The 26,355-nt window shown below is 43.6% G+C and overlaps 1 protein-coding gene across 4 annotated transcripts in view; it reads left to right on the forward strand.

Annotated features, from left to right (window-relative positions):
* CAMTA1 (calmodulin binding transcription activator 1) overlaps positions 1-26,355 on the forward strand; it is a 796,995-nt gene that overhangs the window by 763,052 nt on the left and 7,588 nt on the right. The window contains exons 11-22 of one of the 4 annotated variants that reach the window (XM_023515183.1): positions 2,046-2,206; positions 4,502-4,698; positions 5,300-5,378; positions 5,621-5,936; positions 6,668-6,852; positions 12,375-12,562; positions 13,065-13,311; positions 14,648-14,719; positions 16,328-16,348; positions 17,748-17,941; positions 18,760-18,828; positions 21,542-21,572. In XM_023515183.1, the coding sequence (XP_023370951.1) occupies positions 2,046-2,206; positions 4,502-4,698; positions 5,300-5,378; positions 5,621-5,936; positions 6,668-6,852; positions 12,375-12,562; positions 13,065-13,311; positions 14,648-14,719; positions 16,328-16,348; positions 17,748-17,941; positions 18,760-18,828; positions 21,542-21,572 (1,760 nt within the window). Of the gene's footprint in view, positions 1-2,045; positions 2,207-4,501; positions 4,699-5,299; positions 5,379-5,620; positions 5,937-6,328; positions 6,853-12,374; positions 12,563-13,064; positions 13,312-14,647; positions 14,720-16,327; positions 16,349-17,747; positions 17,942-18,753; positions 18,829-21,541; positions 21,573-26,355 lie in introns of all 4 variants that reach the window. The other 3 variants (XM_023515182.1, XM_023515181.1, XM_023515184.1) reach the window with 3 other exon arrangements.

Consider the following 26,355-nt stretch of genomic DNA (forward strand, 5'->3'; position numbering starts at 1 on the left):
CCCTGCTGGTGAACGCCACTAAGAAAGACACTTAGGGGCAGGACCCCCAGTTTGCTCCTGTTGGTCTATCTGTAGTGTGAGGTTGGAACAAAGATGTCATTTTTCACTTTGAAAGAGGAGGATTGTTCCTGGAAATAGTTTATTAGAAAAATAATAATATGAGGGTTCTTGAAAAGCAATCTTCCTCTTGCTTTTGTGGTTTAGCCAAGTAAAATCAATCTGATGCTAAGTCAGCACTGAGTCCTTTCCTGGTGAGCGGGTATTTTTTCCTCTTTTCCTAAATTTAGCTGAGATTTTTCACGTGTGTATACCTTCTCTTCCCAGAACCTGCCCTTCCTGTTACCGTGTGCGGTTAAATTCCCGGTCCTACAACCGAGCAGATTAGTGTTCTCAGGATGCCTCAGTTTTCTCATCTGTGAAGTGGGAGAGCTACAATACCCACCTCATGTGATTATCATGAGCGAATGGGTTGGTGTCTGTGAAGTTATGGAAACAGCGCCTGCGGGCAGGGAGGGGACCGTGTTAGCCCCGTCCACTATTCTCCCCCACGCAGAATCGGGAAGCTTTGCTCACTCACTGGTCTGGTAATTTGTAGTATCCCAGGATGGCCAGGAGTACCAATAAAATACTTCCTTTCTGGGTTCTCCTTTCCATGATTCAGATGACTGTGTTCTGAAAATAGTTACCCCCTTAGCAGTTTGAGGAGAACCATGTCGTCACAGCTGTTGGGTCAGTTGCTACAGACACTTAACTCATTTGTCCAAAGGTGAAGATGGTGGCCAGAACACTCACCTAGGGCTGACCATGTTCTGAGCATTTACGTAAACAGCCCTCTGAGGGAGTGTGCTTACCATCCCCATTTAAGAGGTGAGGAAACTGAGGCACTGAAGGTTTTGCTCAATGTTCAAAGTGATGTAACTGTTACATGGCAGAACCGGGGGCCCTTAACCACCGTCCCCTGCCCGGTTCCTGCCCACCTCTCCAGCTCCCTCAGCCCTCCCATTCTGCTCCTCGAATGTCCTGCACCAGGGCCTTTGCATTTGCCATGACCTTGCCCCAGTTGTTGGCATGTCTGTCATTCTGGATAAACTTGAGTGTTACCTGGACTGAATAAATTCCACCCCTGCCACATCACTCCTCATCAGAGCATCCTGTGTTCTTACCCAGATCTGACTAGACTAGGGTAGAAGGAGGCTTTTTCTCTTCTGTTTGCTGTTAATTATCTGACGTGGTTTATTCATTAAAATATTTTAAATGAATATAGGTGGGTTGGTTTTATGCATGACTTCAGCTCCTCGTATATGTACAGGTAACGTGCTTCTAATCTACGTGTGCTGTGTGTGCACGCGTGCAGGTGGACCGGTGGACACGTATGTTCTTATCTCGGTGAGGGGCTGTGGAATCACAGGCTTTTTCTCCTTGAGTTACAGCCCTGGCTGGTTTCCTCTCACACAGAATTGAAGCCTTTCTTTGTGTTTGTCTCTGAGACGTGTGTTAAAAGAAATGTGTAAGGGTCTCGGGCAGTGAGGGAAATTAACCTTAATATGAATTTTAAAAGCCAGAGCCGAGGTGAGGAAGTAAAATTGAAGGTTTTTTTTTTTTTTTAAATCAGTGTTTGGGTCAAATAGCCTCCACTCTTTTTCCGTGGGTTTAATGTATCCTCCTTTCCTGCAGGGATCGGTTTCTTCCCCATCTGAATTAAATCGTACTCATTCCATCTATTTGCTCTAGGGGCCCCTCCACCAGCTCTCATGGTGAGGTTTCCATTGGGGAATTAGACAAAGAAATGGGGTGGTAGGAACCTGAAACCTGGATCTTTGACAAAAGGGATTTGCTGTTCCTTTCTCTGAGACCTTTGGGCTCTGTTGGTGCTACCGTTGTGTGTGAGGTGCCAGACCCACTGCATGCTGCAGGGTCCAGCCTGGCCAGACCTCTGTGATTCAGTGATGTTGCCTAGAGTCTCCAGGTGCCTGCCCTGGGATAGACCGCACACTGACAGCTTTGCTTCCAGACACAACCTCACTCTGACTCCTGCTCTGCCCTAGATAACCAGTTCAGGATGTCCATCCTGGAGCGACTGGAGCAGATGGAAAGGAGGATGGCCGAGATGACGGGGTCCCAGCAGCACAGACAGGCGAGCGGAGGAGGCAGCAGTGGAGGTGGCAGCGGTGGTGGAGGTGGTGGCGGTGGCGGCAGTCAAGCCCAGGTGGGGGTCTGTGCTGGTGACCATCTTGTTTTTGTCCAGCATCCTACTGATGGGTGAGGCGGTGGGGTCACAAGTCCCTTCTCCGCTGCCGGCCAACCTTCCTGGGGTGGGCAGGATGTCCAAGGAAGTGCTTAAGAGTGCCTGTACTCCCCAGAGTTGTAACCTGTGTAATGTAGAAGCAGCCCCGGGGTGTGGAGCTTCTCACCTGTGTGCTCCCCGCCCGGATCTGTGTATTGATCTTACTCAGCTCAGAATTCACTGCTGTGACCTGGCAGTGGCAGGAGGGCACCCGATGAAAAATTAGAGGCCAGATGGTGACTCAGATCTGCTAGGGCTCAGAATTAAATTAGAATCTCCCTGCTTTGTATTTTATCCCTATCTTAAGATAGGTATAAAACATAATTGAATTCAGTAATTTATAAGCCTTTTATAAACTCAAGAAGATCAGTATGAGAGGGCCCAGAAGAACTGTTTATGCCATTCTGCAGCCCTGAACAGCCTCCTCGGGTGCGGTACCTTTTGCCTGCTTTTTCATAAATTCCCTGAAGAACGTATTATACTCCCAAGGACAGGGAAATTACTGAATATTATCTTAGCATCCCATTGGCCTAGAAGGCTTTAGAGAAGTTCATTTTGGGAAAATCTCCTAGGCAGAAATAATTTTTCCAGAGATCCCAGAGATAAATTTAAAGAGGCTGGTAGTATTTTCCAACCTCCGCTACTGAGTTGTTGCCTGCAGACTCAAACAGGGAGTGTCAGTAATATTTTTCATAATAACAACAGATGCAAACAAAACATCGTATACCACAGCCCAGAAAGGGACCTCCCTTCTCCTCCAACTTTCTTCTGTCTTCTCTGTCTTCAGAAATTGATAGAAAAGAAAAGGTTTGGCACCTTCTCACATGTCACTGAGGCTAAGACAGGTTGCTTCTCCACTTGACGCTACTGTGTTTTATAAAAGAAGTAATCCTTGTTGAATATACTTCATGGCTAAAATAAGAGATCCCATAAAATACTTTTTTTTTACCAGCAAAGATTGCAGGAAGGGAATGGTATTTGATGTCATCTTAAAGCTCAGCTATTCAGCATCTGACTGTTAGAATCTCATCCCATATTAACTGCTATTGAATATTCCTTCATCAATTTAAATCGGCTTCAGTAAATGCCTGGGTCTGCTGTATATGATGGACACTTGGCCATTTTTGTTGAATACAAGAAGATTGCCTCTTCATTCACTCCCCAGTGTGATTTCTGTGTCCGCTTGGTGGGTATAGAAATGGCTTTGCTGGGCCTTGTGCGGCGAGGCCCGTCTGCCACACAGGGTCACCCCGCTGTGCTCCTTCAAGGCGTCACAGCTCTGTGAGGGGGTTGTCATGTCCCACATCTGCCTTTTATTCTGGAGGCATTTTTCCCCCCAGATTTAAAGATAAAAAGCAACCAGGAGCCATAGTGTTTCTATAGTAGATGAAATTTATGGTATTTATTGCCAGAAAAAAAAATAGTATTAAAAATAACACCAGAGACATGAATTAGGCTGCATATGCCATTTATTCGGGGCGGGGGGGGGGGGTTTAAACATAAAACTGGGGTCAGAGACTCGGATAACTTATTGAGATTATTTACTTTGATTTTATTTTTTTTCCTTTGCAACGGATTCACAGGAAGAAAGCCGTGTGGTTAAAATACGTAGATTTCTCTTTCCTGTCCCTTTATTGTTATTGGCAACTCTCAAGATCTCTGTTCTTTCTCCAGCACCCTTTTTACTTTATATAGAGGACCGAATTATTACCAGGTATTAGTAAGTGCTTCTTGAGGGGGAAAACATCTAAGTGACTTAATTCTCCTTCAGAAGAAGCAAAGGAGGCACAGAGCTCTGGATCCCCAGGTGGAAACATCAGGAAAGCTAACTATGCTTTGTCCTCTGACAGTTTTCTGCCTATGATGTTGATTTCAATTGGGAAGCTAGAGCCTTTTTTTTTTTTTTTTTTTAAAGCAGTCTACGCTGTCCCTGAGACGACAGACAGGCATGATGCTTGTGATCAGTGTCCGCAGAAACAGATGGACTCCAGTGTTCTTAGGGTCGGGGAGATCACATCTTACCACACGGCTTCAGAGCAGGGCTGCCAGGCCAAGACCAGGCACCTTCTCGTCTCTGTTTCACGATGTTCCTTGATTCTTAGTGTTTTGTGTTTTCCGTTTCGAGGTGCTAATCCTAGAGCACCTGTGTCCCGGCCATCAGGGTACTGACGTGGGGGAGCCCGGTGTCCTGCCGTCTGAATGTGCTTTTCCGTGCAGTGCACTTCCGGGGCTGGGACCCTGGGGAGCTGCTTCGAGAGCCGTGTGGTCGTGGTGTGTGAGAAGATGATGAGCCGAGCCTGCTGGGCCAAGTCCAAGCACTTGATCCATTCAAAGACGTTCCGCGGGATGACGCTGTTACACCTGGCCGCTGCCCAGGGCTATGCCACCCTCATCCAGACCCTCATCAAGTGGCGGTAAGGCTGCAGTGCCGGGGACTTGGGGTCAGCCTCGCTGCTTATCAGCATCAAACTCTTCTTAAGGATTTACACGAGCGAAGAGAAATCTAGCCATTCACTAAGCATTGTAGCCTGTGAGCAAAAGGCTTTCTCTAAGATAATTCCCAAGGGTTTTTTTTTTATGAATTTCTGTCCAGAAAATACTGAGCAAGATCCTAATTTAATGTTGAATTTTTTTTTCTTTTGAACTCCTACCAGGGGTGTCCAGCCTGCAGCTGCAGGCCACGTGCTGATTTCATGAGGACTTTCTTTGCTTATCTGTGGTGTTGGATATCACGAATATGATGCACAGAACTTTTTTTTTTTTTGGCTAATCAGCTTTTCTTAGTGTTTGTGCATTTAATGTGTGGCCCAAGACAACTCTTCTTCCAGGGTGCAGCAGAGGAAATAAAATTCGGACACCTCTGCTGGCCACAGAGAGTCCCAGTGGCCTGAGAAACCTGGGGCTCCATTTCTTTACATCAGGGGTGTCAGACGTCCAGTTCGGTTTTGTGACAGTCTGAGCTTTCCTTTTAACACTGATTAATAGCGTGGTAACGTCTGATGCCGTCTCTTACAGTACAAAGCATGCAGATAGCATCGATCTGGAACTGGAAGTCGACCCCTTGAATGTGGACCACTTCTCCTGCACTCCTCTGGTAAGGAGTAGGTTCCTTTAATCCCCAAGACATTTTCCCCATCTAGCTTTGGGATATGCCTGGTTCTCATTGTTATCCCCCGTTGACATACGGCATTTGTGAGATACTTTGTAAATGGCAATTTTTTATGGCCCCGCCGAGATTGCCATTAAGGACTAGCTTGCCAACTGGCAGCACCGGCAAAAGTGAAATACAGTTTTAATCTCTCTCTGAGAAACTCGCCTCTGTCTTCTTGTCTTTAGATGTGGGCGTGTGCCCTAGGGCACTTGGAAGCTGCTGTCGTGCTGTACAAGTGGGACCGACGGGCCATCTCCATCCCAGACTCTCTAGGAAGACTACCTTTGGGAATTGCCAGGTCAAGGGGTCATGTGAAATTAGCAGAATGTCTGGAGCACCTGCAGAGAGATGAGCAGGCTCAGCTGGGTCAGAACCCCAGGATCCACTGTCCTCCGAGTGAAGAGCCTGCCACAGAGAGCTGGATGGCCCAGTGGCACAGTGAAACCATTAACTCTGCAGAAATACCCAAAGGAGTCACTGTTATTGCAAGTACCAATCCAGGTAAGAACTCAAAATCATGACAGCTCAGAACTTGACAGGTCTCCCATCTGCTTCCATGTACCCGCCCTCAGAAAAGTCCAGAAGATAGTCACATAGTTTTATTTATTTTTAATGTTTCTGATTCTCCTTTAAGAATGCTTAGTGCTCCACCCCAGCTCCCCCCCCCAGATATAGAAAGTAGCAAAAACTCTACGTTCATGCCAGAAGTATAAATTTTTGAAGGAGGATTATCTGAACACAGTATATGCTACTAGGGAATAATTAAATATTAGGGACACGTCTTGAGTTCCGGCTTTGTGCTTTGTAACTCTCGGGCATAGAGAAAGTGTTAATTCTTTAGGTTTCCTAATTTTATCATCTGTCCTGACTATCCTTTCTACTGTACTTTTCAGAGCTGAGAAGACCTCGGTCTGAACCCTCTAATTACTACAGCAGTGAGAGCCACAAAGATTATCCGGCTCCCAAAAAGCATAAATTGAACCCTGAGTACTTCCAGGCAAGGCAGGAGAAGCTGCTTTCCACTGCACTGAGTCTGGAACAGCCAAATATCAGGAGGCAAAGCCCTAGTTCTAAGCAGCCTGTCCCTGAGACAGTCAGCCCCAGTGAAGGAGTGAGGGACTGCAGCCGGGAACTCTCCCCTCCCACTCCAGAGACTGCAGGATTCCAAGCCTCTGGATCTCAGCCTGTAGTAAAGTGGAGTGCCAAAGATCTTTCCATTGGTGTGTCTACAGTGCAGGTGACTGGAAATCCGAAGGGGACCAGTGTAGGAAAGGACGCAGCGCCTTCACAGGTGCGTCCGCGGGAGCCCATGAGTGTCCTGATGATGGCTAACAGAGAGGTGGTGAACACAGAGATGGGGGCCTACCGTGATAGTGCTGACAGTGAGGAGTGCTCACAGCCCATGGACGACATACAGGTAAGCGCTGCCCAGGCGCGAGCAGAGCAGCCGCCCTGATCCTCAGCAGCAGTTTCTGAAGGACGTGTAACGTTCGACCCACTGAAGGAGTAGAAGACTGGTTTTGTGCTTAACGTTGGAGCAACTTCTTCCTTTGGGCCCACGTTTGCACGCAGTGCCTCAGGCACTGTGATGGGGCACACGCTCTTGGCACCAGCTCCTCAGAACTCACCACTCTCTGGTGAGCTGTCTGCTTTCTCTCGGCATCCACAGTCACTGATGTCACTGTTTTAAGTACTCGTTAGAATGGACTCAGGCCCTAAAAATAGGAAGGCCGTGGACAGATTTTGAATTGCACATGTGACGCCGACCAACGTAGCCATCCTCTAGCCACTGTAAAGGGCACGTATGGCATGAGTATCTCTTCCGATGCAGTGAAATGTCCCTAAATCTGATCACGGACTGCCCTTGTAATAAATGTACGACATCCAGAATCCTCAGGGCACTCAGCTTGCTATAGACTCAGAGAATATGAACTGAAGCAAATTTGACATTAGGCTACTAAGCAAATTCCCTAAAGTCCGTGTATAGAGAGAAAAGGGGAAATTGTGGCTAAATGTATCTTTGTTTACAAAATATTCATTACAAAATACCGTCTGTGTGTTGGCCACCTTTTCGTAAAAGTTTGTAATGAATATTTTGTAAGTAAAGGTACATTTAGCTACAATTTCCTGTTTTTCCTACACGTGGCAACTTCGGGACACACTGAGTATAGGCAGGGACCAAAAGAGCAGCCTAAAAACGGCGTTTGGCTGCTTCTCCTTCTAACTCCCCATTGATAGAACCCAAAACAAATGGAAAAGTCTCCCACTAGAGATTCAGCAGGGCCCCCACACCTACAAAGTGATGTGCCAAGAGGGAGGTGAGTGGACAAGGTTCATATCCCAGCCAGCATGCCCAGGAGCGGTCTGATTTCTGAGCCAGTCCTGCAAATTGCATCCCGGGGACCTTTCTGCCAGCCTTGCGTTGGGCACAGGATGAGAAGCTGATGTGCTCTCTGTGAGCTCCTGTTCCTGGGGAAGGCCCCCACTCCCTGTCCCCACACCCTATCCAGAAAAATCAAATAATGTTACAGGCAAGGGGTGGGAAATATCTTTTTTTTTTTTTTTAATGGCGTCCTGGGCAGTGTTGTAGCATCACAACTCACAGCAACCTCAAACTCTTGGGCTTAAGCAATTCTCTTGCCTCAGCCTCCCAAGTAACTGGATGTACAGGCACCTGCCACAACACCAGGCTATTTTCTGTTGCAGTTGTCATTGTTGGTTAGCTGGCCCGGGGCCAGGTTCACACCAGCCAACTTCAGTGCATGTGGCTAGTGCTGTAACCCCTGTACTAAGGGTGCCGAGCCAGACCCATGGGAAATTTCTTTTGTAAAAGGCCAAATAATGAGTATTTTTAGGTTTTTTGGGCCATGTAGCCTTTGCGTAAGTATTTATTAATCTTCCCTAATAGCACAAAAGCAGCTTCAGGCAATATTAAATGAATGGGTGTTGCTGTGTTTCAATAAAACTTTACACAGGGCAGCTGTAGTTGGCCAAACCCTGTTTTAAATAATTCCCGATAGAATCTGTGTCATATGTCAATACTGAGCAATCTAGAACTATATTTCTAAGTATAAACATATAACAATACATCCAACTGTTTTGAAAGTCAGTAGCTGAAGAGGGGAACCACATTGAGCCGTCCACTCGAACTTCGTGCGGTGATGGAAACATCCTACATCACACTGCCCAGTGTGGCAGCCACTGGCCACATGTGGTGTTGAGCACTAGAAGTGTAGCTAGTGCACCTCAGGAACTGAGTTTCTAACCCCGCGTAAGTTTATTTTGCTAAATTAAGAGCTTGCGTCTATAAAAAAAAATCAGCAGTCTAAAGTATTTTAGCCATATGAAAAAAGATAGCAATTAAAAATAATGAAAATAGGACTGTGCCTGTGGCTCAAGGAGTAGAGCGCCAGCCCCATACGCTAGAGGTGGCAGGTTCAAATCTGGCCCTGGTCCCCCCCCCCCAAAAAAGAAATAATTCAAGAAATGTCAAGAGTTCATGGAGAAGTGAATAATCTAACCAGTAGAACTGTCTGAGTAATCATTAATAGTGTGGTCGTATGTGAAAAGCAATTGTTAGGAAAGGATTTTTTAAGAAGAGGAATGATCTTTAACCCAGTGCTAAGATTCTAAATTATTTTAACAAAACCAGGGAGTTAGTAAAATGAAGACAGTGACAGTATATTAAAGCAGCTCTCTCATTTAGGGAAGAGAACAGGTTCTGTTTCTCTCATGATGTGGATAGATAAGTATTGTGTGGGCTGAAATATGCGAGTTGGAAATGTCAAGTTAGTAGTTTAGATAAAAACAGAATTTCTAAGTTATTGAAGAGGGAAGAAGAAAACTTGGCCCACAGGGAAATAGTTCAGGGGTGTGATAATCAAGAAGAAAGTAGCAGTAAAAATAATAAACAGGAAACATAAGACTGTAGGAATATTTTCAAACCTGTCTCATTCCCATTTCAGTAGTTATTATTCTGTTAAAAAATCAGATTCTTGGCTCAGCGCCGTAGCATAGTGGTTATGGTGCCAGCCACATACACCGAGGGTGGCAGGTTCAAACCTGGCCCAGGCCAGCTAAACAACAACAACTGCAACAAAAAGTAGCCAGGCACTGTGGCATGTGTAAGCCCAGCTACTTGGGAGGCTGAGGCAAGAGAATCACTTAAGCCCAAGAGTTTGAGGTTGCTGTGAGCTGTGACGCCATGGCACTCTACCCAGGGCCACATAGTGAGACTCTGTCTCAAAAAACAAACAAACAAAATCAGATTCTTGGATTCAGTAAAAGAGAAAGCAAAATATACCCTATGCTGCTGGAGAGAGACACAACTAAAATGAAGCAGAAAGAATGAAAACGAAAGCAGTGAGTGAGAGACAAGGGAATAGAAAAGGAAAAAGGCAAAAAGTACAATTCAAGGTAAATATCTGATTTATCAAAAAGTTATGACGGGCTCGGTGCCTGTGGCTCAAGTGGCTAAGGCGTCAGCCACATACACCTAAGGTGGCGGGTTTGAATCCAGCCGGGGCTGCCAAACAACAACGACTGCAACCAAAAAATAGCCAGACATTGTTCTGGGCGCCTATGGTCCCAGCTACTTGGGAGGCTGAGGCAGGAGACTCGATTGAGCCCAGGAGTTGGAGGTTGCTGTGAGCTGTGAGCCCACGGCACTCTACCCAGGGTGACAGCTTGAGGCTCTGTCTCAAAAAAAAAAAAAAGATATGACAGTTACAAACCATTGTGTCCCTAGCACCATTACCTCTAAATAGTAAAGCAAAAACGAGCAAATACAAAGAAACGTGGGACCATAATTATAGTGTGATCTGACACTCCGGTCCCAGGATTTGTCAGATCAAATAGATATGACAGGGGTACGTGAAATATGAATGGTACGTTTGGAAGCTCGATTCAGTGTATTTAATATACACGATACATGTAATGTGATGTTCTTAAACATTATATAGATAGATGTGGTCGATATACATAGCCATGGCATATGTAATTGTTCTGCTCAAATATCTAAGACAAAATGATGAAAACTGCTTATATACTAGAACACAAAGAATTTGGATAACCCAGAGCTACACATTTAAAGACTGTCTTCTCTGATCACAGTCCAAGAAACTCAGAAGTGAATGACACTACTGTTTTAGGTCCAGCTTCTGAGAACGTTATTCACTTTCAAGTCATTTAAGTTTCCTTGCCTTTTGCAGCTGTCAGGATGAAAGAGGAGCTGGTTGGTATCCCCGAGGGTTGCACTTCTCACCGTACTGAGCTGTCCTTACACCTTCACACAGGGTTACGTGTTTAAAAAATGGAGAAGGATTTAGGGAATGACCGCCATGTGGTAACCTTCGGGTTTCAGAAATTCCACTTTGCTTTTAATAACATATTTGAACACTTTTACGGGAAAAGAGTAAAGGCAGGATTTCCTACAGTTGGAGTCACAAATCAAGAGAGCCAGTATAGAAGGAGAAGGAAGCTGTGATATGTTTATCCCTTAATTTTTTTTCTTTTTTACTCCTATTATTAAAAAATTACTTCCTGTTCTTTATGAAGGTTGAGAAAGTTACCCAAGATACGCATTTGTTAACAGCTTGCTGAAGGAGAATTTCACCTGCTCCAGAACTCACACATGTTCAGTACTCCGTGAGGTGAATGTTGGTCAGTCTGTACCCTGGGCGGCCACTGCCACAGTCCCTTTTTAAAACACTTCTGTCACCTCCCTGAGCTCCCTACGCTCACCGGTCGTCCAGCTCTGCTCCCTCCCCCGCTCTAGGCAATTGCTGATCTGATTTCTATCTCCCAAGTTTTGCTTTTTCTAGAACTTTCCTATTAATGCAGCCATACGATCCATAACCACCTGTATCTGTCATCACGTGGGATGTTTTTAAGGCTGATTCATGTGGCATTTGATCACCTTTGTCTAGCTCCTTTCAGAACATTTTTTGATTCACTTAAAGACCTCAATTGCCGAATTTCAATGACCATTTTTAAGAGGTATGCAAGAAAATTTTTTAAAACGAGCTCTTATCTCTGACTCTGATAAGGGATACTTTAATTCAAACCGGCTTTGAGCGTTCTCGGTTGTACCTGTTAGGACTGGATCTTCGGTGCAAGTACCAGCGGCCTCACTATGTTGGGTTAGTGCAAAATGATTTTTTTTTCATATGACAAGAAATGCAGGGGTTCATTTGCTCACCAATGCCATCAGGGACCAGGGGTTTCTTGTCTAGTTTTCTCTTCTTTTTGGCTTTCCTCTTCATGCCTGTTGCTTTACGGCATGGCCACCCAGGCTCGTCTGTCGTCACAGCAGGAAGAAGAGAAGACGGGGCCATGCCAGGTGCATTGGTACCTTTTTGTCAGAAAACCCAAAGCTTTGCCCCAAACCCTCCCAGCAGACTCCTGCTGCATAGTCTTATTGTCTGGAAATGGGTCATTTATCTTCTCTTGAGTGCACAGAAGATAGGAAATCAAGAAAAGGAGTCTCACAGTTGGCTCAAATCAGGCACGAGCCGTTCCCTGGGGGTTGGCTTGCTGCTGCTAGACTGGAGTTCTCTAGACAAGGTGGATACTGCTTAGGCGACTCATAAAATACCACCACATTTTCTTACCACTTATCTAGATGTGCCCAGGTGTAATACTGTTCATTGGTTGATCCTAACCAAGAACAGAGCATAGGCACAAGCCAGAAGTTCTCTAAGAGATGACTAAAGGTTTTGGGCCAAACTATGATTTGGAGAAAATCAGGTCTCATGATCTCAGTGTATTTGGGTAAATTGTTATAACCTTAAAATGATATTTGAGTTCAGCAACAGCGTCGTTAAGCCTGCCTCCCACACACTCCCCCTTGGTTTTTTTCTTTCCAATGTGGGGGAAGGGCGGAAAACCTAGACAGCTCCTAAGGTTCCTTCCTAACCCTCTGCAAACTTCTGATTCCAGGTGAACATGATGACCTTGGCAGAACACATTATTGAAGCCACACCGGACCGAATCAAGCAGGAGAACTTTGTGCCCATGGAGGCCTCGGGCGTGGAGAGGACAGGGGCTGCCAGCACCAGCAGCACCATGAGCTGGCTGGCCAGTTATCTGGCCGACGCCGACCGTCTGCCAAGTGCTGCCCAGATCAGGTCAGTGAAATTCTGGGGGGTCCCTACCCAACACAAATTCCTGGATTTAATTGAAGGCAAAGAGTCTAATTAAATGTATTTGATGAATACTGCATAATACAAGACCTTACCAAGGAAGGAAGGAAGGAAGGACTATGGTGAGGCCATCTCCACTTTGAAGGCCCAGCTGTCCTCACCTCTCACGTTATATTTTGCCTCTCAGAGCACATGAGATAATGTAACGTTTTCCCACCGATTCAATTGGAGTTTCATAAGGGCAGGGTAGTGCACTTAGCGGGTTTGGTATTTAGCACAGAACCAAACTCATAATGGACACCGAGTATGGATTTATTTAACTGGAGGACAGTTTTATAGACTGTGTCTGGCAGCTTACCTGAGTGAATGAAGGCTCGTTCTGAATCACCCACAGCAGCTTCGATAGATAACATCTTGTCCCAATAATTAATGTGGTGGGTTGTGCAGATCAATCCTTAACCCCCTCCTTTTTCTCCTGTTGTTTCAGAAGTGCGTACACGGAGCCTCTCACACCCTCTTCTAATACCAGCCTGAGCCCCGTAGGCTCTCCAGTCAGTGAAATCGCTTTTGAGAAACCCAACCTGCCCTCAGCGGCAGACTGGTCAGAATTCCTGAGCGCGTCTACCAGTGAGAAGGTGGAGAACGAGTTTGCTCAGCTGACTCTGTCTGACCATGAACAGAGGGAGCTCTACGAAGCTGCCAGGCTCGTCCAGACGGCTTTCCGGAAATACAAGGTACAGTAGAACAGAGTCAAGATGGGACATTCTTAACATCAGGGAGGACAGGGGGAAAGTGAGAAATCATTTAAACTAACGCATGATACTAACATAACATGATACTAATGCATAATAAACTACTGTTTATTTTTTCTCCAAATTTATAGAAATTTTTGGAAGCTTCTAAGTTATTAAAATTCAGTGTATAGGACGTCTGTGTGTATATTTGCTTTGTGAAAGATTTTTTTATTGTAAAACATTCATTACATAAAACTTGCCATTTGGCCATTTTTAAGCGTGTAAAGTAGGATGTTAAGAACATTCCCAGTGCACAGCCACCACTGCTGGCCATTTCCAGAACTTGTGGGTTATCCCAGGCCATTTTTTAAATAGTTAAAAATGAAATAAGAATCAGATATTTGCAGAGTTCCTAAAGCACCTTCATAGAATAATTTTAAAAAGTTATGCTGTCCTCAGTCATCTGAGGCACAGGCGATCAACTGGCTGGGACCTGCCTCTGTCCAGGGGACACCAGGGCAGGAGCGAGGCTCCCTGGGCATGGGACACCATGATGCTTCTGATCTACCACCATCCCCAGTAGCAGCAGCTCTTTTCAAGTCTCTTAAAAGACAATTTCATGAGTGTATAGAATTTGTGTTTAAAATCATTAATTATGTCACATTAAATTTATTTTCAGAAGCTCTAGTAAAATAAAACTGTCAGGAGTGCAATGGCACCATCTCAACTTCCTGTTTGTAGTGACAATGCCCATCTATTGTTTAGTTAACATGAGGAAGCTGACACTTCTGCCCCAAGGTATTTGCGACCCAAAGCAGGGATTTCCACCTGGAGGGCTAGGGACCAACTACAGGCAGCTCCTGGACTCCTAAAATTACCCATAAAGTAGGTGTTTGGTGAGAATAGAATGCAGAGCCTTCTGGAGATTCTCAGAGACCACCTGTGACCTCCCTGCTCCCCACAAGTGTTAGAAGCCATTAACCATTGATCTAAAAGTAAAGTGACAGGTGTCATCCAAAGAAATACATTGAGATCTAGCAAGACAAATAGTTCTATACAATACCTAATTTGCTAAATACTTTTAAAATGGATTTTTTTTCTAGACTTCCTGACATTCAAATATCATGGTTTATCTAGAAATAAGAATAGTTGGAGATTTAGTCTATAAATTCTTTTTTTTTACGTTTATAGTTAATTAACGTATTTTGGTAACCCTAGAGTCTCAGTTCTGAGAAGGTCGCCTTGAGTAAACAGCAATTTCGTTTACATTTTGAGAAAGCCGACACGTCTTACATTAAATGGTGGCTGATTTTCTTCCCTTCACTTCACTTTTAAGGGACGACCCTTGCGGGAACAGCAAGAAGTAGCTGCTGCTGTCATTCAGCGCTGTTACAGGAAATATAAACAGGTAAACCGCAGTTCCGTGCCGCAGAAGGAGAACGCGCTTCACCCAGGCCCCCGAGGACTCTGACGTGCAGTTTGGCTAACAAGCACTGCATTCAGCCCTTCCTGACAAAAAATTTGAATTGCCACCTCGATTAAAAACCAAAAGGAGCTGGTTTAGAGGCCAAGGCAGAAGTTCAAGGCCAACCCGGGCAACGTAATTGAGACTCTGTCTCTAACAACAACAACAAAAAAACAACAGAGGAAGACAAAACAAAGCCAATCTTCAATTAAACTTGTGCCATAAAAGAATTTTTGTTCATTTTTTTTTTACCTTTTATTACAGTGTTATCACTTAACCTGAGATACGGGTCTGATGCAAAGACAATTTTTGTGTTCGAAGTGAGGCTCTATGATGCAATAATTTTTTAAAACTCCCTGGTAATTAAAAAACTCTAGGGGGCTGTATGTGGTGATTGGGGAAGGACATACTACCCATTACCTTTGACATTGCATGACATAAATTATGTCGCCTTTGGCCATTTACCTCTCAGCTGCTTCTTATCCAGTTTTAAATGAAGAATTATAAAAATCTTTAAAATCTGAGGAAGCTCAGGGTATCTTAAACTGCTTTTTGATTCCTTAGTTAAGAGGTGCAAGAAGAATACTTAAAGACCCTTTTGTGTGCTATGACTGTTTCCAAAACAATTTGTAGTGTTAAATACACGAATAGGACCTAGTGTTTGTGAAGCACTTGGTCTCCGCTACCATGGGTCTTTTAGACGCACCATCTCAGTCCCACCTTATGGTTATTTGAAGTAAACAGTTTTATTTCCGTTTTACAGATGAAGAAGCTGAGGCTCAGAGACGTAAATTTTAGATCTTACTAATCATCAAGGTGGTTTTCAAATATGAAAAACTGCCTGCTTGAGTTTTGACGGGTTCATGTAATAAAATTCAGTCCTGTCAGCAGATTCTTGAACTGGGTTTATAAAGTTGTGGTTTCGGCAGTTTCAGACTTAACTAATTACAGAGTAATAAATGCTAAGATGTGTAATAGTTACAGAGAAATTTGGGATTATGTTCTCCGGTTCTACTCGAGGGCTTGTTTCGACTTCTCACACGGTTGCCATTTTCTCGGGGTTCTTGAGGATTAAGCCCTACCAGTGGTAGGGGTTGGAGGAGGAGATGCCTTCAGGTTATCGCCAGTTGAGTTCAGGATCCCAGAAAACGAAGGTTTATTGTGCAAACGCTGACACCACCTACCTGTAGCCCCTCGGCAGGGGACTAGACCCGCTTCTGTTTGGTGAGCAGGTTTCATATGAGCACAGTGAGACACAGCATCACGGTTTCAAGTCTGTGATTACAACAGGTATTTGTTCCAAAGTGTAAGTTTGCTTTTTTTTTAAAAAAAGTCCCCTCCCAAAGTTACGTCGTCTACAGCTAGGAAGACGGAAGGCATTATTTTTGAAACTATTCATAGTTATAAAGCAAATACCTTGGAAAACAGAAGGCATTAAGATAACCAAGTTGCTTTTCTTTTTTTGGTTGGGAGTTTTATTGATTCTGGTTTTTAATTCCATTATATTCAGCAATCTAACGTTAATCTTGTATTTTCTGTTTCTCCCCCAAGCTGACATGGATAGCCTTGAAGGTAATGATACACCCAAGTCCTCTCACAAACCATTCCACCAGAGTCACAAACGCCACACCATCACCCACCACACGGAGGGCCATTGAGATGGCACGTCATGAAGTAGACATGCTCCCCTGTCAGGCCACCCAACCACAGTGCATCCATCCTCCGGGGACCACGTGATGTTCAGTTGGAGTGGGTTCTAACATTCATGATAATTGGACATTGTCTTGGCTCCCGTCAATCCACCCAAGCCAAGTAACGTGAGCCCAGTGGCCACTAAGTAAATAATCCCGTTTTCACAGTGTGCTTCGCTGTGGCCCAGTGGGTCTGAATGTGCAGTGTGTACAGGTCAAGATGAAGAAAACCACAGAAGCTCCGTAGGGTACAGTGTTTTTGTCTTGAAAGACTTTCAGGCCAGTGAAAATAAAAAGCAGGTCAGCTAAGACTAAGAAGATTCTTGCAGAGGAGTCGTGCTCCTTGGACATTCTGAGAAGTCAGTTCCCCTCCCTCCTTCCTCCTCGTGCATCCAGAGACAGAGTGAGGCAGGCACAGGGCCTTTCTGGGGGATATTTTTCCTTGCAGTGGTAAGTCGCCTTCTTGCAAGCCCAGGGCTTCATTGTGACTTCTTGTCCCAAGAGTCATACTCTACTTTATTAGACATTTGTACGTAGCATTTTTAAACCATGGAGAGAGCAGTATTTTTATTGCCTAGAAACTGATGTGGAAGAGGATCCATCTCCCTGGGCCTTTGTTCCTGACTTTTGTAACTCTGCAGTGGGCTGGGGAGCGGGGAGGCTGCTGGTGTTGGCTTCCGAGCAGTCCCCAGCTCGGTGACGACCTTCCGGCTTTATTGCTTCACCACTGTGCGTGTTAATCTTTTACAGGCTAAAGAGGCTTAAAGGTGTCAGCGTTTCATGATAAGCCTTGTATTTGGGACCTTGCAACTCAGTTAGAAACTTGTCATGTGGAGTGATAGTTAGAAATTAGGTACTGACTGCTAAAATAGATTTGTTCATGGTGGGAATTGGGAGCTATAAAAAAGATTTAAAATATTTCAAAACTGAATGGTCAATATTAAACACTTCAAATTTTTCTCAGTGTTTTTAGACTCGAAAATATTGCTGTGAAAATTTTTTTTCAAGAAGGGCAAAGTATTTTGGTACAGTATTTTTGGGGGGAAACAGATAAAGCAGTGTATTATAATCTGAAGGCAACCCTCAAAGTAATATTTTGTATTTTGGAAAGGTAGGTATAAAGAGCCCTAATTTGCCTCTTGTGACTGAGCCCAAAACGGAGAATATAATAACAAGGGGAGCCGGGTCTCTCTCCTTCCCTTCCCCGGTAAGCTCAAAGGACACGTAAACTCGTGCGGCTCCTGTTGTTACTGTTTTGCTTATTCTTGTCTCCCCTGCAGTATGCACTTTATAAAAAGATGACACAGGCTGCTATTCTGATCCAGAGCAAATTCCGAAGTTATTATGAACAAAAAAAGTTTCAGCAGAGCCGACGGGCTGCTGTGCTGATCCAGAAGTATTACCGGAGTTATAAGAAATGTGGCAAAAGACGGCAGGCTCGCCGGACAGCTGTGATCGTACAACAGAAACTCAGGTGAGAGGAGGAGATTTCTTGGAGGGAAAGCTATCTAGGGAAAAAAACTCAGACTTAGAGGAAAGAATTGCCCTATGCTGACATGAGGGTCTGCATGGAGGATAATGCATTTGTAGTTATTTTTTTTTCCAGAATATTCTAGGCGTGGTGACTTTATAATTATGCCTGTGCTATGAATCTAATCTTGACTATTTAACCCTTTCTCTGTAGCCCCCACCCCAATTATTTGGATGTCACTACCCAATTTCGGCTTAAATCAAAATTTGGCAGGACCAATGTTTCTGCTAAAAAAAAGATGTCATTGTATTATAGTAGTAATTCTGCTATATTATAACCTTGGAGGAGTAATCAGGGTTAAGCTATTCCATTTTAGAGACTGCAGTAAAAACATTTAGCAAAGTAACATATATTGATAAAAATTAGGAGATAATAGTCCAAGGAAATGATCAAGCTCAGGTGAATCATCTTCTGGACTGAGAATGCCCGTCTAATGCCAGAATGGCTGTTTCCATATAATGAGCTTATAAAGAGATGGGAAGGAATATTAAAGGGGCATGTTATTTTCAGTCTTCATATTTTCTCCTTAAAGATAGCGTAAAAGACAAAGTCCTTACACACGCCCCGTCCTTTCTCTCCTGGCAGTGTCCAGACTCAACACTACGACTCTTTCACCCTTTAAAAGCCACATGTATGGATGCCCCTGGGTTTGCGCCACGAACTGCTTCATTAATAAAGTCCACCATCACCACAGACCAGTTTCCAACTTTTGCATATGAGGCTTTTTTTTGACAATATTATTCTGGCTTTTTCAGGAGCAGTTTGCTAACCAAAAAACAGGACCAAGCTGCTCGAAAAATAATGAGGTTTCTACGCCGCTGTCGCCACAGGTACATTCATCCTCATCTCTACATTTTTCTATCAAGAATAATAAAACAACCCTACCCCTCACTAACTCCCGTGTAGAGCTAATGCCCCCTAGAAGATTTAAGTTAGGGCAGATGTCCTAAATTACAGTAAGATGGTAGACCTCACTAACTAAGGACTAAGTTGTGACTGTCGGAACTCTGGCAGCCACTTCTGCCTAGGTTGTGTAGGTTGAATGATGGAGATTCGTGCCAGTGTTTTTCTGTTCTAATTTGGATGTGAGGACAATTTAGCAGAACTAGCTTTTAATTATAAATTTCTCTTTAACCTGTTGTTTAAAGAATGCCACTTCGTAAGAATGCTCTTCACGCTAATCCCTTACTGTGGGATATGTGGATATGCTAACGTGTATCCAAACAGAAAATAAACAGTTTTCTGTTCTCCAGGAAAGGAAAGAAAACCGTTAATTCCATCCAAGCTTTCTGATGTAGAATCTCTGCTAAATAGCTGGCGCCCCCTGCTGGCTGTGTAGTAGCTAACGTGCTCTGTTAATTACTGAGGCTTAGCCTGTGATGAGTGAGGAATGGGAGAAAGTACTGGAATGAAACTGAGCAGGAAAAGAAAGAACTGCAATCATTTTCAGTGAGAAGCATATGGGATCTTGTGACTCCCGGGTTCCTCTGGGACGCAGCATCTTCTTAGGGAGCTGAACTAGAGGAATCTGTTTCCTTAAGCTGTTTTTATGAAGACGAGACTCTTTTCTTAGATTGTTGGGGGGCTGGCGAAAGTGTGTCCTTTATTTAGGTTAATAATATTCCAACCTGACATCTGTAGCAGTGGCCTTCTGAGCTGTGTTTACATGACCTTTACACGTGGCTTTGCTGTTTTTCTGTGTATCAGGAGCTGAGCGGTTTATAGAACCAAACTTGGAAACAGTCTTTTTAATATCTTACATCCTCCTCCTGTTTGAGCGGACCAAAAGCCCTAGTATTCATGTTTAATTTTATTCTTCAGAGGTCTCTGTGGTTCTCCTTTCTCCTACAGCCATCCTATTGCTAGCTTCGAAAATATTTTGCCTTTGAGACTTCATAGGGTTTGACTGGCTACTTGTGCTTTTACTTAAATTTATAAGAGAATTCATTCGTGTGACCATAGCCACTGCATTAACAACAATAAAAATGGTAAAAAGAGCATCTGTTAGGATGCCGGGTTTCCCCGAGCTGTGGGAGAAGCTAGCGTACACTTCCCACACATGCTTCAGCAGCGGGCGCTGTCTGCGGGCAGTGATGGAGAGTCCCCCTCTCCTGTCACAGCTAACGGGCTCTGACGTAGGAAGCCTGGTAGGAAATGTGGCAAAACAACGGACATGGCTGCAGCAGAAGGGAAAGAGTCCGGGAGCCGTACCACGTTCAGTCTCTTTCTTTATTACTGAGTCATACCTGTGACTCAGCATCTGGGCCCTCAGGAACAGAGTAGCTGATTTTCTTGCTCCGGAGAAAATAGCGAGGGCTCCTCTAGGCCCTTTCCCTTCCATTCTCATCGGTGCTCACAGCCCCTCCTTCCCTTTGCCTCTTACATCTGCAGAGTGAAAAACCCAGGAAGACTGTCTCACCCTGAAAGCAGTAGATTTGGGCCAGTTTGAGCTGAGTCATGTGGGCACCTCAGTCCTTCTAGACAGGTTTTATTTCCAGGAGGACGACCTTGGTGTTGGTCTCCAGGCCATCCCAGAGCAGGGTGCCCACAGCTAAATTGTGCTGTGCCGTCCCCAGGTCTCCTCTAGTCTTACCCTCCAACTTTGATGATAAGCAACACCACATTATCCTTTTATTTTTGCCAACGCTGTGCCCTGTGTTCACCCTCGGTGACCTGAGAGAATAAGGTACAAATCAAGTGTAAATTCATCCAGCGCTGCCTCGCAAAGTGGGCTGAACAGGGGAATCCTTTCATTCTCGTTTTTAGAGTTCACTTTCTGTAAACTGGTAGAGAAAAATTTCATGACGCTTTTTACCTTTGTTAGGTTTATATTTTAACTAGGAACAACCTCGTGAGAAGGCTAACAAAGGTTCATTATGAAGGAATCATCAGATTTTGTGGGCTCTAAATTTCTGTGCAGTCTCTGGAAGGAAATAGAGGCCATTATTGATCCTCTTCTTTAGGTGACCATTTATATAGTTCTGATGTTAGAAAATGTGGGCAAATTTTAATGACCTTTGTGTACTGACTGTGTAAGATCACTATTCCCTTCCCATTCCTGTATACTCAATTAAGACATTCAATTAAGGAACTTAAAGAAATCCCGAAAGTCTATCCTGGAAGTTTGTTTTAAACTCTGTATCTTCCCCGGGGTGTGTGTAATCCTGTTTTCATGTTTAGGTTATTTAATTATTCTGATAGAAACTATCGTGTTTATTGTCCCTTAGAAGCATTAAAATCTATATCAAAATAGAAAACCTCACATGACACCCTCTCAGAAAGGTAGGTAGATAGAGGCTACGGGAATCACCAAAAAAAAGGTCCCATTTTCTAACTCCTGTGACCCCAGCTTTTAATTTTAAGACTTAAACTGGTGAATTTTCTACCTGCTCATTTCACATACCCCACCATCACCCTCCTTTTCTTTCTTTCCAAAAAAGAAAACACTTGATACTCTTTTTTGTCGAAGTAAAGCTATTTGTAAGATTTCTGTTGTGACCCTCACGTGCTAATAGCTTTTTGGTGTTGTTTTACTGTCTAAAGCCCCCTGGTGGACCATAGGCTGTACAAAAGGGTGAGTTTAGCTGCCTGCTAGCCAGTTTATCTGTACTTTCCATTTTCGATATTTTGCTTTTTGCTTGCTTGCATGGGGCTGCAGCCTAGGTATGCCAGTAAGTTTCACCTCCATTTTGAATGAAATCGAGTAAAATAAAAACTAACCCCCAATTACTAACACTGCTGTTTTGTATAACAGGAGAGCAGTCACATACAGTAGATGTACAAGTGCATGAATGAGTAGAGGGAGGCACCTTCTGCAACCACTGCAGGGCATGCTGAGAATGTGGTGGACAAAGCCTTCAGTATTTAAAAAAAAAAAATCCAAATAAGGCTGCATCATAAAACAATATTAACCCAGTGTTTTTCCTGATTAAAATAATTTGCCACGTGACGTTGTCTCAAATGCTTTGTCCAAATGTGTAAAGCAAGACAAACTCACCAGGCGGTGGTCCTGGGCTTACAGAAAAACAAAAAAAACAAATCTCTGGCTTGTTTAGAATTACTGTTTCCTTGTTAGGCCACTCCGGTAGTTTCCTTCCCTAAATCTTTCCTTCTTTAGTGCTATGAGGTAAGTCAGTACACACAGCTGCCCTTTTCAGAACCAACCGAGGACATTCGGTATAGAATAGTGAGTGAACCAGACTCCCGCCATTTAATGGTGATACTGAATAAAGAAAACGCAATGTAAAGGTCTTAAATCTCTATATTCTGTAGTTAAAAGTGGATACTCCAGTAGAATTTGTATTTTGTCCCTAAGATTTTAGAATAGGACGCAAGTCTCTACCCACATACAAGAGGCAACCATAACGCACCTGAAGTTACCATATAAGATTTAGTGTCCAAAGACTTTTTTTTTAAAGCCAGCAATAGAATTCACCAAACTCAGACTTGACTTTAAATTAATTCGACGACTTTTTCATTATATATGTAGTGTTAAGATGAATTTAAAATATAACATGGGAGTCAATGGCTGTCAGCTGTATTTAACAGCCCCCTCTTAACCTTACACTGAAAAGTTCATAATTCAAAAAAATCTTAAAACTTCTAATGTTAATGAAATGTATCATTTCCCGTCTAACTAGACATATGTCGATGCTAATCTTTATTCGTTGTATTTTAAACCCAGAGGTTGGCAGACATTTTCTTGAAAGGTCAGATAATAACTGTCTTAGGTTTGGCGGGCTGTGTGGTCTGTCCCAACTATTCATTTCTTGCATTGCCTTGTGAAAGCAGCCAGGGACAGTACGTAAAGCAATATTTGTGGCTGTGTGTTAATAAAACTTTATTTACACAAACAGGCATTGGACTGGATTTGACCCACAGGCTGTCCTTTGCCATGTTGATGATAGGAAAATTCAGTGTTTAAAAGCTCTTCCTTCTCCTTATAAAAGATTGAAATCTTACGTACTTAAAAATATGAACGAGTCACTGAAGAAGAAATTTTGTTTTGAAAAATAAAAGCAGGCTTGGCACCTGTGGCTCAAGTGGCTAAGGCGCCAGCCACATACACCTAAGGTGGCGGGTTCGAATCCCGGCAAACAACAATGACGGCTGCAACCAAAAAATAGCCAGGTGTTGTGGCGGGCGCCTTTGGTCCCAGCTACTTGGGAGGCTGAGGCAGGAGACTCGCTTGAGCCCAGGAGTTGGAGGTTGCTGTGAGCTGTGAAGCCATAGCACTCTACCCAGGGGGACAGCTTGAGGCTCTGTCTCAAAAAAAAAAAAAAAAAAAAAAAAAAGAAAAAGAAAAGCAGTTATGGTGGCGCCTGTAGCTCAAAGGAGTAGGGCACTGGCCCCATATACTGGAGGTCGTGGGTTCAAACCCAGCCCAGGCCAAAAAATAAATAAATAAAATCAAAGAAAAGCAGTTACAGTCATTTGTAAACCTCAGTAGTTAATCCTCTTCAGACATAGGCGAACGTTCACAGTTCACATAGTTCAGCCTCCCACCTACTAGAGCTGGCTCAGAGATGTCTGTGTTTGAAATACAAGAGAAAAGGGATCAAAATCTCCATTTCTCTCTCTTTCTGTCTCACCTTCTGCATACATAGATGATATTTCTTTCCATTTTAATTAAAAAAAAAAAAAAACTGCCAGAGAACAGATGCATGCCCTGGTATTCAATTTAACTAAAAGTCGTTGTACCTTGCATGTTATATGCAATTAATCCAGCCTGCCACAAGGACCCGACATGATGTTAGCAGTGGATGCTTTTGCATTTTTGAAGCTTGTTAGTTTCTGGTATGTTAACGATCATCTTTAAGAGTCCGTTTCCCACAGGTGCTTTCCAATGCCAGCCAGAATCCCTACCTTGATTTCTCTAGTGCTTGCTGCATTCTGTTGTGAACTCCTAAAACTCCCACTCATGCATGGAAGGTTGGAATCTCATAACACCCCTCACGCCTCACGCAGTTGTAAGAGACTTGGAGAGACAGGAGCTGATAAGCTTTCAGTTTTCCTCTGTCGTGGGAATGTTCTTCTAACTGTGAATTTAGAGAAATAGCACACACGTGCACACACCTTCTCTTCCTTTCTCTTCCATCAGAGAAGTCACAGTGGCTCTCCCCCTACTAACATTCCCCACGTTGAAATTACTCCGGGGGGAAGAGCGTTTTCAGAAGGAGGATTTGTATTTCTGGAATTCTCGTCAAAGAAGATAATATACTTACTTCATTCATTTGTAAAGTACACCATATTTAAGACATTTAAGGTTTATGCAGCAAAAAATAATCATTGATAACGTAAAGAATTGAACTTTATAGTGCAGTGTTTGTAAAACATTATTACCGATCCAGACTCCTGGGTTGATGGAGCCCGGGTGTCTGCAAAGGGGAGGCCGTGTCACTGTTCAGAATTGGAGCACAGTGGCTAATTCCAGTAACACAACAACCCAAAAGCACCACTCATGGGATGACGTTTTTAGTCTTCGTTTGGAGAAGGCTAATAAAAGGCACCAAATAGTCTTCACTGAATCCAGTTCATTTTCATTCTGCCTTTTCCTTCAGGCTTAGCCTGTGTTTTGTCCAATAGCTTAAAACCTTGATACTGTCAGGGATTTTTTTTTTTTTTTTGTCTCAGATGCAATAACTGTATTTAGGGGAGAACTTTTGTTATACACCAAGAGATATTTAAATGAGCAGTTTAAATTATTTCTCTTAGTTAATTTAGGTGTTATGCTAATTTCAGCAAATTTCAGGAGGATGTGTAAGGTTTAAGAAACTTTTAAAGTGTACGTGCTGGCTCGGCGCCTGTGGCTCAAGTGGCTAAGGTGCCAGCCACATACACCTAAGGTGGTGGGTTCGAATCCAGCCCAGGCCCGCCAAACAGCAATGACGGCTGCAGCCAAAAAAATGGCCAGGCATTGTGGCGGGTGCCTGTGGTCCCAGCTACTTGGGAGGCAGAGGCAGGAGGCTCGCTGGAGACCAGGAGTTGGAGGTTGCTGTGAACTGTGATGTTACAGCACTCTACCCAGGGGGACAGCTTGAGGCTCTGTCTCAAAAAATAAATAAATAGATAAAGTGTATGTGCTGAAAATACCGCCTTTCAGTTGGATTTTCAGTGTATCTAACAATGCTGCGCAGTTTCACAGTAGAAAAACCAGGACACCTCATATAAAGGAAACAGCAAGTACAGTTCTTACTTACAGCTTAACTCAAGGTATTGAGACTTAATTGGCCTAAAAAAAAAAAGCCCCCCCCTTAGTTAAAAACTGGCTTTTCACTTCTGTTTTAAGACATTTCTTTTTTTGTGGATAATAGATGAGAGAGCCAACTCTCTGAAAAGCATTTCCTGGACAAATTCTTCCTTTCCCTGTACGAGATACTGATTCTATGAGAGGGCTTTATAAGCTACAGGGATGCCCTGAAGGTTGCCCCTCAGGTCTCCATAGATAGGGAAATGAGATATTGTCGCTCAATGGGCCTTTATTTATAAAATATTCATCATACATTTTTATAACGAGGCAGCCAACATGCAGACAATATTTTTAAGTATTTTGCAAAATTTTGGAATGAACATATTGCAAATAAAGATACATTTAGTTGTAATTTCCCAGTTTTTCTATGTACAGAGACTTTAGGGGAGACCTTTGGGACACTTCCTATAGCAGTCACTTACAGGTATCGTAAGCAATGGGAATTCTGGTATTTAAATAACCAGTTTCTTGTAGATGGCTGGCTTGGTTATCTGTGTTCAATAAAGGTGGGGGCAGCTATTTTACTGGAGTAAAAGAACCTTAACTGGAGGAAGAAGAAATACCCTTTTGGGTCGCAAATTTTTGAACAGTAGATCTTCTCTGTACTTGAATATTTCTAAACACTCAACTTAGCCAGAAGGTGCCAGTCCCTTGGGTAAGTAGCAATTTCAGCAAAGCAGCTTTGCTGTGGGTTTACGGGGACAGCCCTGAGAACTACGTCAGAGGGTCATCACCGAGTTCTGCAGGTTGTACTTGCATTTTTTGCTTTGTTAGGTACACTTTTATCCAAGGGACGGTTCTCTAACCGTGCCCAGAAGGGTAAACGGTACTGTGGATTTAACTCGGTTAGTTACATTGGCCACGAGGGCTATCGTTTCCAAGGGGCCCGATCTGAATATTCAGTGAGTAAGAAATGAATGTGGGATGTGTCGTCATGGATGTATTTTAAATCTCCGAAGTAATTTTGTCTCACTTGCCTCTTTTAGGAAATGCATATTTTTGGAACACAGTGGTGTGTGTTAAATCGCAGACAACATGCTCTGTGTCATTCTTACTGGGCCTCTCTGTCTTTTTTGTTTTGCAATCCAAATGAAATTTCTGGAAAATG

Source organism: Otolemur garnettii, unplaced genomic scaffold, assembly GCF_000181295.1.
Source record: "Otolemur garnettii isolate 467f Iridium unplaced genomic scaffold, OtoGar3 scaffold00067, whole genome shotgun sequence".
NCBI classification, from domain to species: Eukaryota; Metazoa; Chordata; class Mammalia; order Primates; family Galagidae; genus Otolemur; species Otolemur garnettii.